The sequence below is a fragment of the Trichechus manatus genome, unplaced genomic scaffold, assembly GCF_000243295.1.
Source record: "Trichechus manatus latirostris isolate Lorelei unplaced genomic scaffold, TriManLat1.0 scaffold00101, whole genome shotgun sequence".
Taxonomy (NCBI): Eukaryota; Metazoa; Chordata; class Mammalia; order Sirenia; family Trichechidae; genus Trichechus; species Trichechus manatus.
Genome location: NW_004444037.1, coordinates 10,525,901 through 10,542,796, shown reverse-complemented (window position 1 = coordinate 10,542,796; position 16,896 = coordinate 10,525,901). Strand labels below are relative to the sequence as shown.

General features: G+C 39.3%; 1 protein-coding gene across 1 annotated transcript in view; it reads right to left on the bottom strand.

The window, feature by feature from the left end:
* CORIN (corin, serine peptidase) overlaps positions 1 to 16,896 on the bottom strand; it is a 190,079-nt gene that overhangs the window by 91,645 nt on the left and 81,538 nt on the right. The window contains 1 exon segment of the mRNA XM_012557423.2: positions 2,296 to 2,477. Within this exon segment, the coding sequence (XP_012412877.2) occupies positions 2,296 to 2,477 (182 nt within the window).

Sequence of the window (16,896 nt, the reverse complement as noted above, 5' to 3'; positions counted from 1 at the left end):
CGGGAAGCAGAGGAGGCCCAGTCGGGGTGAAGAAGGGTGGGGGATGGGAAAGCATATATCGCAAATTACCGGTTGTTTTGTCTCCCGCTGGACGCTCCGTGAGGCTGCTTTCTCGTACCCCCTGTTTGCTGGTCTCCGATAGGAGTACAAGATGGCAGATCCGCTCTCCGTTAGCTGGTAGGGTACCTCTGCATGAATCTCTCCTCGCTCTCCGTTCTCTGTCAGTTTTCTCACTCCATTTGGTGCTTGGCTGAGTTCTTTATCTCTTCATTTGATGTTTTAGGGTTTTCAGGATTGTTGTATTCTCTGTTCAGCTTAGTTTTTTGGATCTTTGCTGTGGAAGGACAGCGTGGTGCTTCTGCCTAGAGCACCATTTTGCCGGAACTCCCTCAAGGTTTTTTTTTAAGACACAAAAAACTAACCACAAAAGAAAACATGGACTCATCAAAATTAAGAACTTCTGTTATATAATAGCGACTAATAGGAAAGTGAAAAGGCAAGCTACAGACAGAAAATTTTTGCTATATATCAACAGATGACTTGTCTTAGAGTGCTTAAAGAAGTATAAATTGATAATGAAAAGACAGATAATCCATTATAAAAATGGACAAAATACTTAGTTCACAAAAAAGAATATTCAAATGGACAAAAAATATGAAAATGTGATCAAATTTATCAGGAAAATGTCAATTAAAACCACCAAGAGATAGCGCAATACTCCTATTAGAATTCCTAAAATGAAAAAGATTGACAACAATCTTTGGGGAAGATTTGGAGCAACTGTGGCTTTTACACATAGCTGCTAGGAGTATAAATTTGTACAACCACGTTAGAAAACTTTTTGGCTAAACAAATACTTTGTCCAATCAAAGACAAGTACAAAACTACTCACAGCATTACTACTTATAATAGCTAAAAACTGGAAACAACTCAAATGTCCATCAACAGTAGAATGGAAAGATATACTGTAGTATAATCAGACATTAGAAGACAATGTAACAATGAGAATGAATGAATTACAAAATGAAAATGTAATGAATCTCTCCAACATAACGTTGAGCAAAAGAATCCAGATACAAAAAGAATATACACTGTACCATTCCATATATATATATATATATACACACCCCAAAACCAAACCTGTTGCCATCTTTCTCTTTCTCTCTCCCTAAGGTGATAGAAGTCAGGAGATGGGTTTCTTGGAGCGAAGAAGATGATGAAGAGAGGGCTGAGGCTTGTCTTAGGGTTCTCTAGAGAAACAGAACTAGTGAGACACATAGATATAGATATGGGTATGCAAATGGGTAACCACTGCTGTTGAGTCAATTCCAACTCATAGCAACCCTACAGGACAGAGTAGAACTTGCCCTGTAGGGCTTCCAAGGCTGTAAATCTTTACGGAAGCGACTGCCACATCTTTCTCCCAGGAGCAGCTAGTGGGTTTGAACAGCTGACCTTTCAGTTAGCAGCTGAGTGCTTAACCACTGTGCAACCAGGGCTCTTCTGTGTATGGGTACAGGTATAGATATAGATACATGGAGAGAGTCTTACTTCACACGATTGTCAGGGGTGGGGGAGTAGGAGGAGGCAAAACACCCTAGAAACTCCTTTAAAAAAAAAAATTTATCGTGTTTAAGGTGAAAAGTTTACATAGCAAATTGGGTTCCTATTTAACAATTTTTATACAAATTTTTCCATGACATTGGTTATATTTTTCACAATGTGTCAGTACTCTCATTATTTCCATTCTGTTTGTTTTGTTTCCATTAATCTAGCTTTCCTGCCCCTCCTTACCTTCTCATCTCTGCTTTAGTATTAATGTTGACTGTTTGGTCTCATATAATTGATTATTTAAGGGAGCACAGTACTCACAGGTGATATGGTTTATTTTATAAGCCAATCTATTATTTGGATGAAAGGTGATCTCCTGGCCTTTTTGCTCTTAAGGCCTTCAACTGATTTATTGAGGTTTGCCCACATTATGGAAGGTAATCTGCTTTACTTAAGGCCAACTGATTTGATCACATGTAACTACTTTACAACAGCAACTAGACTAGTGTTTTGCCAAATAATTGGGCACCATAGCCTAGAGAAGTCAACACATAAAACTAACCATCCTGAGCAGGTCTCTGGAATATTGGTAATAATGTGTTTCTTGATCTAGGTACTGGTTACGTGGATCAGTTTACTTTGTTAAAATCTGTTGAATTTACAATTATTATTTATGTACATTTCTGAATGAACAGTATAATTCAATAAAAGCTTTAGAAAATGAATTGAAACAAAGACACCTACATTGCTTTCCTTTTTCCTGCTGTGGTGAGAAGCAAATCCTGCTGTCATTGCTGCTTTCAGTTTGGTTTCTAAACTGGGAGCATCTGAGGAAATCAGGCCAGGAGGAGTTCACCATCCCCAGGACTGATTCACAGCCCTCTTCTGCAGCCTCACAGAAGGACCTACAGGGCAGGAGACCGTGACTAGAAGAAAAAAGAAAGAAGAAAATGTTTTTACAGATTCTTCTCTAAATAATAATGAAATTAAGAAAACTAAGCCACCGGTGCTATATTATTATCTTAATAATAACGACAAAGGGTTTAGCCACCCTATTGTCGTGTTAAGATCTCTGGGTGGCGCAAACGGTTTGTACTTGACTACTAACCTAAAGGTTGGCGGTTAGAACCCACCCAGTGGTGCCACATAAGAAAGGCCTGGTGATCTCCTTCTGTAAAGATTATAGCCAAGACCCACTCCTAGGAATATATCCCAGAGAAATAAGAGAATGAGAATCACACGAATAGACACATGCACTTCCATGTTCACTGCAGCATTATTCACAATAGCAAAAAGATGGAAACAACCTAAGTGACAATCAACAGATAAATGTTTATCAAAAACTATGGTACATATACACAATGGAAAACTATGCAACTATAAAGAACAATGATGAATCTGCAAAATATCTCACAGCATAGATGAATCTGGAGGGTATTATGCTGAGTGGAATAAGTCAATACCAAAAGGACTAATACTGTATGAGACCACTATTATAAAAACTCATAAAAAGGTTTACACACAGAAAGAAACAATCTTTAATGGTTATAAGGGAAGGGAGGGCTGGGGAGGGAAAAACACTAACTAGACAATAGATAAATGATAACTTTTGTGAAGGATAAGACAGTACACAATACTGGGGATGTCAGCACAACTTAACCAAGCAAAGTCATAGAAGCTTCAAATTCCCTGGGGAAACAAATTACTGGGCTGAGGCATGGGGACCATGGTCTTGGGGGACATCCAGCTCAACTGGCATAACATAGTTTATAAAGAAAATGTTCTACATCCTACTTCGGTGAATAGCGAGTGTCTGGGGTCTTAAAAGCTTGTGAGCGGCCATCTAAGATACTCCACTGGTCCCACCCCATCTGGAGCAAGGGAGAGTGAAGAAAACCAAAGACACAGGGGAAAGATTAGTCCAAAGTACTAATGGATCACAACTACCACAGCCTCCACCAGACTGAGTCGAGCACAACTAGATCGTGCCCAGCTACCACCACCGACTGCTCTGACAGGGATCACAACAGAGGGTCCCGGACAGAGCTGGAGAAAAATGTACAACAAAATTCAAACTCACATAAAAGGACCATACTTACTGGTCTGACAGAGACTGAAGAAACCCCGAGAGTATGGTCCCAACACCCTTTAACTCAGTACTGAGGTCGCTCCTGAGGTTCACCCTTCAGTGAAAGATTAGACAGGCCCATAAAACAAACAATAATACACGTGGCTCAACCACTTATACGAGGCTAAATGGGCACACCAGCCCAGGGGCAAGGACGAGAAGGCAGGAGGGGACAGGAAAGCTGGATGAATGGAAATGGGGAACCCAAGGTTGAGAACGACAGAGAGTTGACATGTCATGGGGTTGGCAACCAATGTCACAAAACAATATATATACAAATTATTTAATGAGAAACTAATTATTTGCTCTGTAAACCTTCATCTAAAGCACAATTAAAAAAAAAAAAAAAAGACAGCCAAGAAAACCTTAGGGAGCCGTTCTACTTGTAACACATGGTGCTCCATGGGTTGAGTTTGGTTTTTGGTATTGCCTTGATTCCAGAAGGAATGAGCTAGTTCCGTAATATATCATCTAACTATCTCCTGCACAAGAATTGATTCCAAATCATTTTTTAATGGTCTGTGTCAAAATATACTTATCAACCAAAAGAGCTCTACTCAATATCAAAAAAGACAAGCTAACATAGAAATAATGCCCCCAATTTAGAAAGGCAAATGTAGGTCACTAAGTAGGTTGCTCTCATTTTTTTATCTTCCCTTTAAGAAATTTGGTGTCTTGCCAATATCTCTGAGAGGCAGACAGAGAGAAAGTTGTTCCTTAACTTCCCCAGTCTCCCTTGAAAAGAAACATTATACAGAGAAATGGCAACTCAGACGACCTTGTGCGATTATTTATCTTTTCATATTTCTGCTTTGTCCTCTGCAAAACAGGAAAATTCAAGGAATCATCCATTAATGGTAAGAGCAATGATACCTCTGGAATGTGTTTTTATTCACCTGGCATGTAATCTTGGATCCATAGTTCTGTGTATGGGGACTTGGACTCTAACAAGGCCAAGGCCGCACACTTATTCTCTTGTGTATCCAAGTGGCTTTTTCTACTTTATAGCTCTAGATTTTTCTCTCCTCCTGGTTGGCCATCTGGCAAAGGCATTTCAAATGGTTTTAAGGAAACTGGGAAAGAAAAAATACATATATATATAAATATATGTATGTGCATGTATATATATGTGTGTGTGTGTGTCAAATCAAAGCATGCACACTTCACAAATGTAGGGTCAATAAAATATTGCAGAATCATACAATATTAGATCTGTAAGAAACCTTAAAGAATATATCATTCAAATCCTTTATTTTTGACAGGCCCAGAGAGATTCTGGGATGGATGTGAGGTCACATAGCCTCTTAACTGTAGAGGTAGGAACAGAATCCAGATTTTTAACTTTCAGACCACGCTCTACCTACTATCCCATATAAGGACCTACTTCTATCCTACTCTCATATTTAAAAGGAAAAAAAAAATTGCCATCAAGTCAACTCCAACTCATGTCAACCCTGTGTGTTACAGAGTAGAACTACTCCATAGGGTTTTCTTGGCTGTAATCTTTACTGAAGCAAATCATCAGGTCTTTCTTCTGTGGCATTGCTGAGTAAGTTTGAACCACCAACCTTTAGGTTAATAGTCAATTGCAAACCGTTTACACAACCCAGGGTAATTGAGCTTTCAAACTGTTTTGATTAAACAAACACATTTACAATACCCATTTGTACTTCTACAGATTCCAGAAACAGGATAAGATGTGCCAGCCATTGAGTTGAAACAGAACTGATAGAGTCCGTAAAAGAAATCTTGGGAGAGACATCTTGTTATAGATAAAAATGTGGAAAGGGTACTCAACAATTACATTCAGATACAAATGCTTTTGACCTTCCCCTCAGAAGCTCGCCTTAAAATTCGTAACTTTTAGAATGCTGATAATTATTCACATAATCATTTACATACATTAAATATGTTACTAAATTTGATAGCAGTGATGTGGAAAGAGAAGTTTTGCATTTGGAAGAATTAGCTTTCTGACATAAAATAAATGAATTGGTGCAGGCAATATTTCGATGTAAACGAGATACCTGACTTCCTGTTCTAAATCTACTTCTGGAACAGTTAGAAACTATACTTTCTCCTATAAAACTGGGGTACATGGTTGAGGAACATGGAGAACACAGAATAATCATCACCATGCAATTGCTTTCACTTTGCTAGGCATTGTTGTGTTTCACGTGATCATTCTCACAACAGTTCTATGTGTTAGGTACTGTTAGCATCCCTACTGTACGAATAAGGAGACTGAGGCAGAGTAAAAATAAAAGGGACTTGTCCTGCATCACTGAGTGCCAAAGACAGGATTCAAGCCCAGGAAGACTGACCCAAGAATCTATTCTATTAACTACGTTATGACTCCCTGGGTAGGGCAAATGGTTAACACGCTCGGCTGCTAACTGAAAGGTTAGAGATTCGAGTCCAACCAGAGGTGTCTCAGAAGAAAAGCCTGGCGATCTACTTCTGAAAAAATCAGCCCATTGAAAATTCTGTGGAGCACAGTTCTATTCTGATGTACATGGTTCACCATGCGTTGGAATCAACTCAACAGCAACTGATTTTTAATTGCATTTAAGTCCTTACAAATTATTTCCTCATAAATGTATGTTGTAAAGCACAACTCAGGGCTAGTGTAAACCTCAGTATACACTTTCCCAGGGGAACTCCTATATACACGACGGTTGGGGTCTCCATTCATGCCACAAAAGCCTAATTAACCTGCAATGAATCAGTATTTACCTAAGGGGTCAAGGAACACAAGAAAAGGATAAAAGCATTTCTGCTTTCTTTTCCAGGTGTGAGGCAATCAACAGTAACGTTTTAAAACAAGCTAGAGTTGTCTTGGACATTCCTTCCTTGTCTCCTAGTCTTTGACCTGAGCCCCAGTGTCCTGATACCATCCTGACCACCCCCGCTTCAGCACCTCAGCCAGGTGGCCACTTCCACTAGAATACTACTTGCTCTTTAAACACTTTCTTCCCTTGCTGCAATCGAAACTACATTCCCCGAGTGTCGCTGATGTCAATTAGACTTTCAAAAAAGAAAGCAGATGAAAATAATTCAGAGTAATATATAATAAATGATGGGCACTTTACCCTCCGACAGATTTTTGCACCATTAGAAGAAGACTGCTTGCTGGAGTTCTAATTGGTGGAATTCCAGGTACCATTTAAAGGGCAAAAAAAAAAAAAAAACACATCTGACACTGTGGGGTGGAAAGATCACTGCGAAGCTGACCAATACTCGAGGGCCCAACTCTTCACAAGTGCTCTTGGACTTTTTCTCATTTCTGAACTCACATGTTTTTTGATCACTTCATGTCTTTTCTCAGAATCTTCTATAGCAACAGTAAGGAAGCTCATGCAAGGGCCTGAGAGACTGTTTTCTTGCTCTACAGTTGAGTCTTTAACTCAGAAACTGACTTCTTGTCACTGACTCTTCCCATTGTCATTTTTCTGCAGGAAAGCATCCGTCTACCATCTTACAACTTTCACATGCCCACTCTCTGATCTTGGGTCAGCAGTTTACCTGCACCAAGACGGTTTCCTCATAGAAAATGAGGGGTTTAGAAGAGCTGATTTTTCGTGGCCCTTTTACCACTGACGTTCTGTAAATCAAAATTCATTCTTAAATGCAATACTTCTCAGAGGAGCTCTGAAAATCCCACCAGCTTTGCTAAATTTCTAAAGGTAACAGACTTTTTTCTCAAGATTTGTTCTGGGAATATATAGAGACATTAAAACATCATTAGTCCCTCCATTCTAAAAATAGGGCCTAAGAAAAATGTCTAGAGTGTTTCTGAATAGCTCTCTTAAGAGATATAACCAACTGAGACCCGTAAGCTTTAAATTGCTAGACCAGGACATGAGAAACAGTGATAGAGTATTAATAACTACTGGCCCTTTCAAATAGTGAGGGAAATAAGGGGCCATTTGTTCTTGCTTTGCATGTAATTCAACTGCCTATGAGGAGTTGAAGTATTTTGCTTTTCATCACATGGGACAGTGTGGTGAGATAGACCACACTATTTTGGAAGATAAGTGCCTATATCCAAGCAACAAACAGACTGATAACTAAAAAAACAGTGTGCAGCCCAGGGGAAGAGTCAGGTTTGGCTCTCTGACTACTGTTTTAGAAACGGGGATTATTTTAAATTGATATGTAAAATGCATTTGGTTTTGTGCAAAAGTCCCTAACTCATTTCAACTAAAGTTAAAGCTTAAAAACCCTTACACTACCTCTATATTTATTTGCTGAAATTTTGCTAAACATAGAAATAATGCTATTATATAGAGATCATGAGGTTTTTATGGCATTTTTCACTAGGAAGGATTTTTAAAATGATGTTATCTACAAAAAAGAATTGCACATTTTACCTATAGAATTTTTAGAAGATGTATTTACCAAAAATTGTATGATTTATCTACAAAAAAATGATCGTTTTTAACTGCAAAATAAGTTCTGATAAGGACACAGAATTAAAACTACTGAATAAGCTACAGCTACTAAGTAGGCTTATACAGCTAATGAATTTTAAAATTTTATAAACCACTTTTTTCTAACTTTTTATTCCAAGTTACTTTTAGGATTACAGAAAAGTTAACAAAAATGATACAGAAAAATTTTCATACATCCCTCACTCAGCCCCCCCTCGTGTTAGCATCTTAAAAACTGTAGTATAATTATCAGAACCAGGAAATTAACATTGGTACAATACCTTTAATTAAATGAAGGACTTTATTTCAATATCACTAGTCTACTAACATCCTTTGTTTGTTCCAGGATGTTCATTTAGGATCCCACATTGCCTTTATGTCTCACTTTTTATCTTTGGCAAATAAGCTAACCTTTAAATATACTAGGAGAGCTCATGATTTTAAAACTCATTTAGAACTGCTGAAAAACAGTACACTCTTTGTGGCAGGCAGACTCTAAAATGTCTCCCAATGATTCCTGCCTGCTGGTATGAGCCATTGTATAATCCCCTTCCCTTGAGTGTGGGCTGGCCTAGTGACTTGCTTCAAACCAATAGAAGGTGATGGGACATCACTTTCATGATTAGGCTACATAAGATTGTGACTTCTGTTTTGCTAGCAGACTCCTTTTTGGCTCTGAAGAAACAAGTTGCCATACTGGGGAGGTCCACATGGCAAGGACCTGAGGGTGGCTTTCAGCTAACAGCCAGCGTGGAAATGAGGCCCTCAAGTCAACAGCCCTTGAGGAAATGAAATTATTCCAACAATCAAATGAGCTTGGAAGAGGATCCTTCCCCAGTCAAGCTATTAGATGAGACCCCAGCACTGGCCCACACCTTGATTGCACCCTTGTGACAGACTCAGAAGCAGAGCACCCAGCTAAGTTGTGCCCAGATTCCTGACCCACAGAAACTGTGAGGTAACAGATTTGTGTTGTCTCAAGCTGCTGTTGGTGGTAACTTGTTATGCAGCAACAGATAACTAATAAATACACTATTCTTTGAAACATCCCTTGGTCAGAGGCATGCTGCTGAGCTACGTTAACTATTCATTGATGAGACTAACCATCATTTTAAAAATATACATATATTCCTAAATTCTTCTTTGTTAGGTTGATCTGTTTAATAAATAATGTTTACTAAGTCATAGTCAAGGCAGCTCCCAGAGCAGCAGCCAAAACCCAAACCCACTACCGTGGAGCTGATTCCAACTCATAGTGACCCTGTAGGACAGTGTAGAACTGCCCCATAGGGTTTCCAAGGCTGTAAATCTTACAGAAGCAGGCTGTCACATCTTTCTTCCGGGGAGTGGCTGGTGAGTTCGAACCCCTGACCTTTTCGTTAGTAGCTGAGCACTTTAGTCACTGCACCCCCAGACCTGCAGACCTTACTTTATCATGAAGACAACATTAGTGCTTGAAGGGACTTGCAACATCACCTAATACCATTTCCTCCACTTACATTATGAGAAAGTTGAAATCTAAAGAGATGTCATGGCCAGATACTATGACTCCAGCCCAGTGCTCCAAACTGTGTCACCTAGCTGGCCTTCTCTCACAAACATGAGCCACAGATAACACAGGTGCAGACAACTACAAATGACACAGGAGCATAAATCCGTCACCACTACTGGGGTAAAAGAAAAAAAAAATATGGCTTGTTCTCTCTGTGATGGGACAACAGCATCGGCTGTCTATGTCAGCACATCCTGCTGGCCTTAAGAGCCCTCACAAGAGGTACGCATTAAACGGGGTACAAGAGGGCCAGGACAGAAGTTTCCTTGGTACCCAGCTCCACTAGACATGGGGATGAACAACTGTGCAAGTGAAATTTTATACTTTCCACTGTCTCACATCAGAAGAGAAATATTGGGAGAAATCAGGGTATATGGGGTCACATTGGTCTGAAAACCAGGACTGTGTCTATCTTATTCATCATTTGTAACAGTGACGGATCCAGCAGCAAAAAGATGAGCCAGTAAAGCAGGGTCACCATAGAGCGTTTAATGAAGAGGTCACTTACAGAGGTTCAGGCAGGGTTTAGAAAAACCAACAAGGGGCAGGGAACTGTTAGCATGCTAGACAGAAGGGACAAAGAGAAGGAGCAGTTACTGGAACTTGGAGAGAGCTGTATGGAAGCGTGCCTAACAGGAGCCATAGCCTCTCATAGAGGCAAGCAGCCAACCCATGTAACACTCTGCTCTCTTGCCAATGACTCCCATTGCCTGAGCCTAACAGGGAGCAAGAGAGCAACTCTTGTTGAAACCAACCTCCTGGGGAAGAGTGGGATGGAGAAGGGTGGAAAGTGGATGTGGAGAAGTGAATGAAAAACATCCAGCAAACTGCTGCCTGCCTGGCCCATGGGAACTCAACACATACTTGTCACAAGACAAAACGCAGTGGTGTGTGAGCAAGTTGTTGAACTATTCTTAGCTCACAATCTGGTAGGAGTATTTATACCCCGGAAATCAGCACATGCTACAAATGAGAGTTCGTTTGTTTCCTGAGACGTTTTAGCAGCAGACCACTGAAAGAAAGGAAAGTATAGATCATGTCATATTGTAGAGAAGAAAGCTGTTTTTACTTTCCACTCAAAAGAAAATTATTGCCATGAACTTGAACAAGAGTAAAACATTACCTCGATATTAACTCATTATCTTCCCAACCCCGCCACCACTCCTCCTTTGTTATACATTATTTTCTTGGGAACTATCAACCCAAGCCTCCAAGCCTAAAACCTCTGCCTCACTCTCCACCTCATCATTCATATGCAATTAATCCCTAAGTAACGACAACTTTTTCCCTAAAATTCACTCAGATCTATTTGTTCCTCTCTCTCCCTTTTTATGTTCTAGTAAAAAAATAAACCAGCTGTAGTTTCCCTGATATACGATAGATCCAGTCTGTTACTCTACCCGAGATGCCTTTTTTAATCCACCTTGTCCACAGACTTCTATTTATCCTCGAAAACTCAATCCAGATTTTACCTCTTCCCTGATGGTAGCCTTCCCTATCAAGGCATTAATCTCTCCCCGTTCCCTGTGTTACACTCATACCTTGTAAACGGATCACATAGTACAGCAATTCAATTGTTTTCCTATCTGGTCTCCTATTGTGCTGAGTCCCTTGAAGGCAAAACCATGTTTTCTTCATCTCCACATCCCCAGCATCAGCAATGTACCTAGCACATGCAGGTGCCAATAAGTGTTTGCTAAATGAATAAATCCACCACTCGTTGGGCAGTTTGTTGTACTGTGGTGGCTTGCATGTTGTTAGGATGATGGAAGCTATGCCACTGGTATTTCAAATACCATCAGGGGCACCTATGGTGGACAAGTTTCAGCAGAGTTTCCAGACTACGACATACTGCAAGGAAAGGCCTGGTGATCTACTTCCAAAAATTAGCCAATGAAAATCCTAGGGGTCACAACAGAATATTGTCCAATATAGTGCTGAAAAATGAGCCCCTAGGTTGGAAAGCATTACAAAATAACTGCAACTGGACTCAGACAGACCAATGATCATGAAGATAGTGCAGGTCTGGGCAATGTTTCATTCTGTTATACATTAAGGTGTCATTAGCCAGAGCCAACTCAACGGCAATAAAAACAACAAATGAATAAAATAAATTCATCATTTTTCCAACATCTTTGTTGAATAAACTGATGTCAGGAGCTAAGAGTACGCTCCCCAGCATGTTCCTGGCATGACTCTCCACTGTTCCCTTACACCCACTCCCCAAAACTCATAACCTTGACAACAACATCTGCTTATAACACTGATACCATCATGCCCACTATCCCTTACCTCGGTTACCACAAGACACTCAAGAGGTCGAGGTCTCCCTCACTTCCTGAAAGCTCGTGCTCGTATCCTCATGGATCAAATATCACCTTCTCAGTGAGACTTTCCTTAACAACACCCTGTTTAAAATTGCATCTCTTACCATCTTACTGTCACACTCCCCAAGCTCGCCACTTCCTTGCTTTATTTTTTCCATTGCGTTTATAAAATTACATATATGTAACTATATATTTTACTTATTTATTATCTATCTATTTGTTTATTGCCTATCTCCCTCCAATACAATATAAGCTTCATGAGGCCAGAGACTCTTATCTCTTTTGTTTGCTGCTACATCTTTAGTGTACACAGTAAAAAACCAGTTGTCACAGAGTCAGTTCTGACTTATGGTGGCCCCATGTGTGTCAGAGTAGATCTGTGCTCCACAGGGTTTTCAATGGCTCATTTTTTGGAAGTAGATCGCCAGGCCTGTCTTCCAAGGCGCCCCTGGGTGGACTTCAACCTCCAACCTTACATTTAGCAGCCTAGCACGTTAAACATTTGCACCACCCAAGGAAAGACTACTAGTGTGCACAGTAGGTGCTTATAAATATTTGTCGAAGGAATAAATGAATCATGTGTGGAGGATGATTTGGTGAGCTGCTTGGAATAAAATTGTCGAAAGCAGAGTTGAGAGTAGAACCACCACCAGTTGGCAGTAGAACTCCCAACTTAATAGATTGTACAAGAGCTCAAAGCTGCTCCTCTCATGTGATACCTCCCCTTCAGGTCAGCAAACTCTACATGTACTATTCAATCTTTAAATAATATCCATGTAAGAGGAAAATGTCAGTAAAATTGCTATGGATGAAAACCTTACAGATTAAGTGTCTTGCTTATATGTCAATTTTAGGGTGTCACCCTTAAAGTAAAGAAACTTCAGGAAATACCAATGGATAAACGCTGCTTGAATTGTTAAGACGGATGTGAATAATGTAAAGCCACACAACAACCCTGAAAAGAGAATATAAACTTTATACCCTTCTACCCAACATGATCCTGATTCTCATTAACATTTGGCACACTTACCAGAGCTCATGGGATAGGGGATTAACAAACCACAAAAGAAACTTGCAATTGTTACATTATTTTTGCAGCTGTTTTGATTTTTACACATCATGAGATGATACCTTTAAAATGGAACTTCAAATACATTGAATCACAAGTATTATTCTAAATTCTAGCCACATTCACATGATAACAATGAATTATTGCAGAGAAAAAAAAAAAAAAACCTACTCCACTGAGTCTGATGAAGTATTTGTGCCTGAGACACTGTCAGTAACATGAAAAGGCATTTTCAGAAAGATCTGATCTGTCACAGACTGACCCTCAAGCTTCACATCTTTGTAAAACAAGTGGATTATTTGACTGTATATTACCCATATTTTGAGTCTATTTTACTTCATAGAACGAGGTCTCACCTATCGTTTTATATTTTATACAGCCGATTCTCATTATTCACCTTAGTTATATTCTATAAAATCACCATAAACACTGAATAGTAAATACTGAACCATTGGTCTTAGAGGAAACACAGGGTTAGGTTCCTACAAACCTCTGGTCACAAAATTTTTATCAATTGGTCAATACATAAGCTTGATTTATATATTTCTGTTTAAAGACATCTTATTTAATATATACTGTCAACTCATTAACAGTGAACTGCAGCCAACAGCACTGTAATTCATGCTACATGCAGCTTATCTAACACAGGTATTTTCTCCATAAAGCACATCACAGCCTTCTTGTGCTTAGGAACACTAAACAACATTTTCGCACTAGGTTTGGGGGCCTTTCCAACAGTGAAATCACCAACAAAAAGCACAAAAAATGTGGAAAATGTGGCACTAAACAGACCACAGAAGGGATGTTTGTTTACAGCCTGCGAGCTAAAACAAGAAGGCAGAGTATTGCCTTGTTCAACCTCTGCTGGGAGCATGCACGCCAGGTGACTCAAATTTTTCACCGCTCTGCACATATTCACAAATACTATGAAAGTGTTGCGAGTGTTGATTTTGGGATTACAAAGAAATTTTAGGGAGTAGGCAAACTCTCAACTATGGAATCTGCAAATAATGAAGATATACTGTATGAAGTGCTAAAATGCAGACTAGATCACCAGTGCTGCCCGATGTTGAAAAGAAAACTGTAATAAAATTGACCACCTGAACAGCCAGCTAGCTAGCATTGGTATGAATAAAAAGAGTGCCATTTCCAAGTTAGCACATTAAATTAGCAATAAGTGGCAAATGACTTTCAGAATATTTAGCCGCTAACAGTAACAAAGTTTAACTTCTTTTCTTCTAATACTAACCTATGTAAATTTAAAAGAACTATAATAATGCAAAATAAAATCCAATTCTGTGATTTGATTTTTCCATTTATTCCCAAATTTGACACAATAAATTTCTTGGGACATAGGTAAAATACTTAGAAAAATGAACTGGAAAAAAAAAAAAAAAACATTGTCATCGAGTCAACTGTGACTCATAGCAACCCTATAGGACAGAGTAGAACTGCCCTACACGGTTTCCAAGAAGCAGCTGGTGGATGCAAACTGTTGACTTTTTTTTTTGTTATACTTTAGTTGAAGGTTTACAGAGAAAATTAGTTTCTCAATAAACAATACATATATTGTTTTGCGACATTGGTTGCCAACCCCACGACAGGTCAACATTTTCCCTTTCTCAACCTTGGGTTCCCCATTACCGGCTTTCCCGTCCCCTCCTGCATTCTCATCCTTGCCCCTGGGCTGGTGTGCCCATTTAGTCTTGTTTTGTGTTATGGACCTGTCTAATCTTTGCCTGAAGGGCGAACCTCAGGAGTGACTTCAGTACTGAATTGAAAGGGTGTCTGGGCCCATACTCTCAGGGTTTCTCCAGTCTCATTCAGACCAGTAAGTCTGGTCTTTTTTTGTGAGATTGAATTTTGTTCTACATTTTTCTCTAGCTCTGTCCAGGACCCTCTATTGTAATCCCTGTCAGAGCATTCGGTGGTGGTAGCCAGGCACCATCTAGATGTGCTGGACTCAGGCCGGTGGAGGCTGTGGTAGTTGTGCTCCATTAGCCCTTTGGACTAATTTTGCCCTTGTGTTTTTGGTTCTCTTCATTCTCCCTTGCTCCAGATGGGATGAGACCAGTGGAGTATCTTAGATGGCCGCTCACAAGCTTTTAAGACTACAGACACTACTCACCGAAGTAGAATGTAGAACATTTTCTTTATAAACTATGTTATGCCAATTGTGCTAGTTGTCCTCCGAGACCATGGTCCCCAGTCCTCAGCCCAGTAATTCAGTCCCTCAGGGAGTTTGGATGTGTCTATGGAACTTCCATGACCTTGTCTTGGTCAAGTTGTGCTGGCTTCTGCAGTATTGTGTGCTGCCTTACACTTCACCAAAGTTACCACTTATCTATTGTGTGTTTAGCAGCCAACAGCCGAGCTTTTGGTTAGCAGCCATAGCTCTTAACCACTGCAGACATGTAATTACTCTCCATTTAGGAAGAAAAAAAGAAAGTCAATAAAATAAACTTAAGCTGACTTTTTACAATAAATAAATTCTTCAAAAAAAGTGTTTTTAAATCAAATCATATTTTCCAATTGGTGTTTAAGATGATTTCAGGGTTGCATTTACACGGGAGATTAGCACATGCTGTATTGTAAAATAGCATATATATAAACAAAGTAAACCTTCTTAAAATACGTTGTAAGTAGACAAATCTGTTACTTTTTTTACTAAAAATATTAATAGTAGCATTCAACTGAAAAGTAATATGTCAATATATTGATGTGCAACAATAGAAAATGTGTTTATAAATCGGATGGTAGAGGAGAGGCTTTAAAATTCTAGGGTAGCAAATAGTTTTTAAAAATCATTCAGATAACAAGTTTTGTGCCTATCATGCCCCTTCACCTGGAAGTCGTCTCAGACTTCTTTAGTAGTATAATGAGGCTGAAACAAAATGTATATCATCCACGCATTTGAAATGACAGGAAACTTTTACTGTAACTTTAAATAACAGGAAATGGCATATGGGCTCGTTTTTTACCAGGGAGCTTCTGAAAGGAAGTCTAGGACATTTATTTGAACAAATTGAATAAATTGTGTCTTCTAAAAAGGAAAGTTTAAATATTGTATCTTTCTTTTAATTTTTTTTTTCTTTCTCCAATAGGGGCTGAAACAAAATATGCCTAGAACTTTTATTTGCCTATTTAGAATCGTAACAAAAGCAAGAGCTTAAAAGATGAAAGTAAGATGGAACAGGCAAATGGAAGATAGCAACAGAGCAGAATTCCAGTCTTGATTTATTCTCAAAATTGTAGAAACAAAACTCACATAATTAAGTGTGAGAAGCAGGGTGACATGGGAGCAGATCTTTATATGTGGAGTCAGAGGTTCAATTTTCTACCACAAACGGTTTAACTCTGAGCAAGGTCCAAGCCTCCCAGGACACACAGGCGTTCCAAGCCGATAATTTAGCCCCTCCCCAAGGCAATATTCTTTAAATATTTGTTCAACATTTATTTAGGTGAGAACCAAGGAGTTACACTGGAGAGAAAGAGGGATTTGGGTGGCAGAGTCTCAGTTTACAAACACCACTTAGCATAACAACAGTTAAGAGACCATCCGTTGTTACTGGATATGCTCCAAGAGTGTCAACATGACCCCCGCGAAACTCCCAAGTGGATTCTGTAATTATTCCTCCCAAAGCAAACATAAAATTGTCCCTAAGAGAAATTGTGGTAAATTTAATTTTCTTTTTCTTGTTTCCTGAGTTCTTAGAAGTCCTTACTCATCGATGCCAAGGGCCACGATCAACTTGACCTGACCCTTAATCCACTGGGAAGTTGATTTACCATAAGATGCTGGATTCCTTGCCCCAGTGTCTCCAACAAGTTCTCAT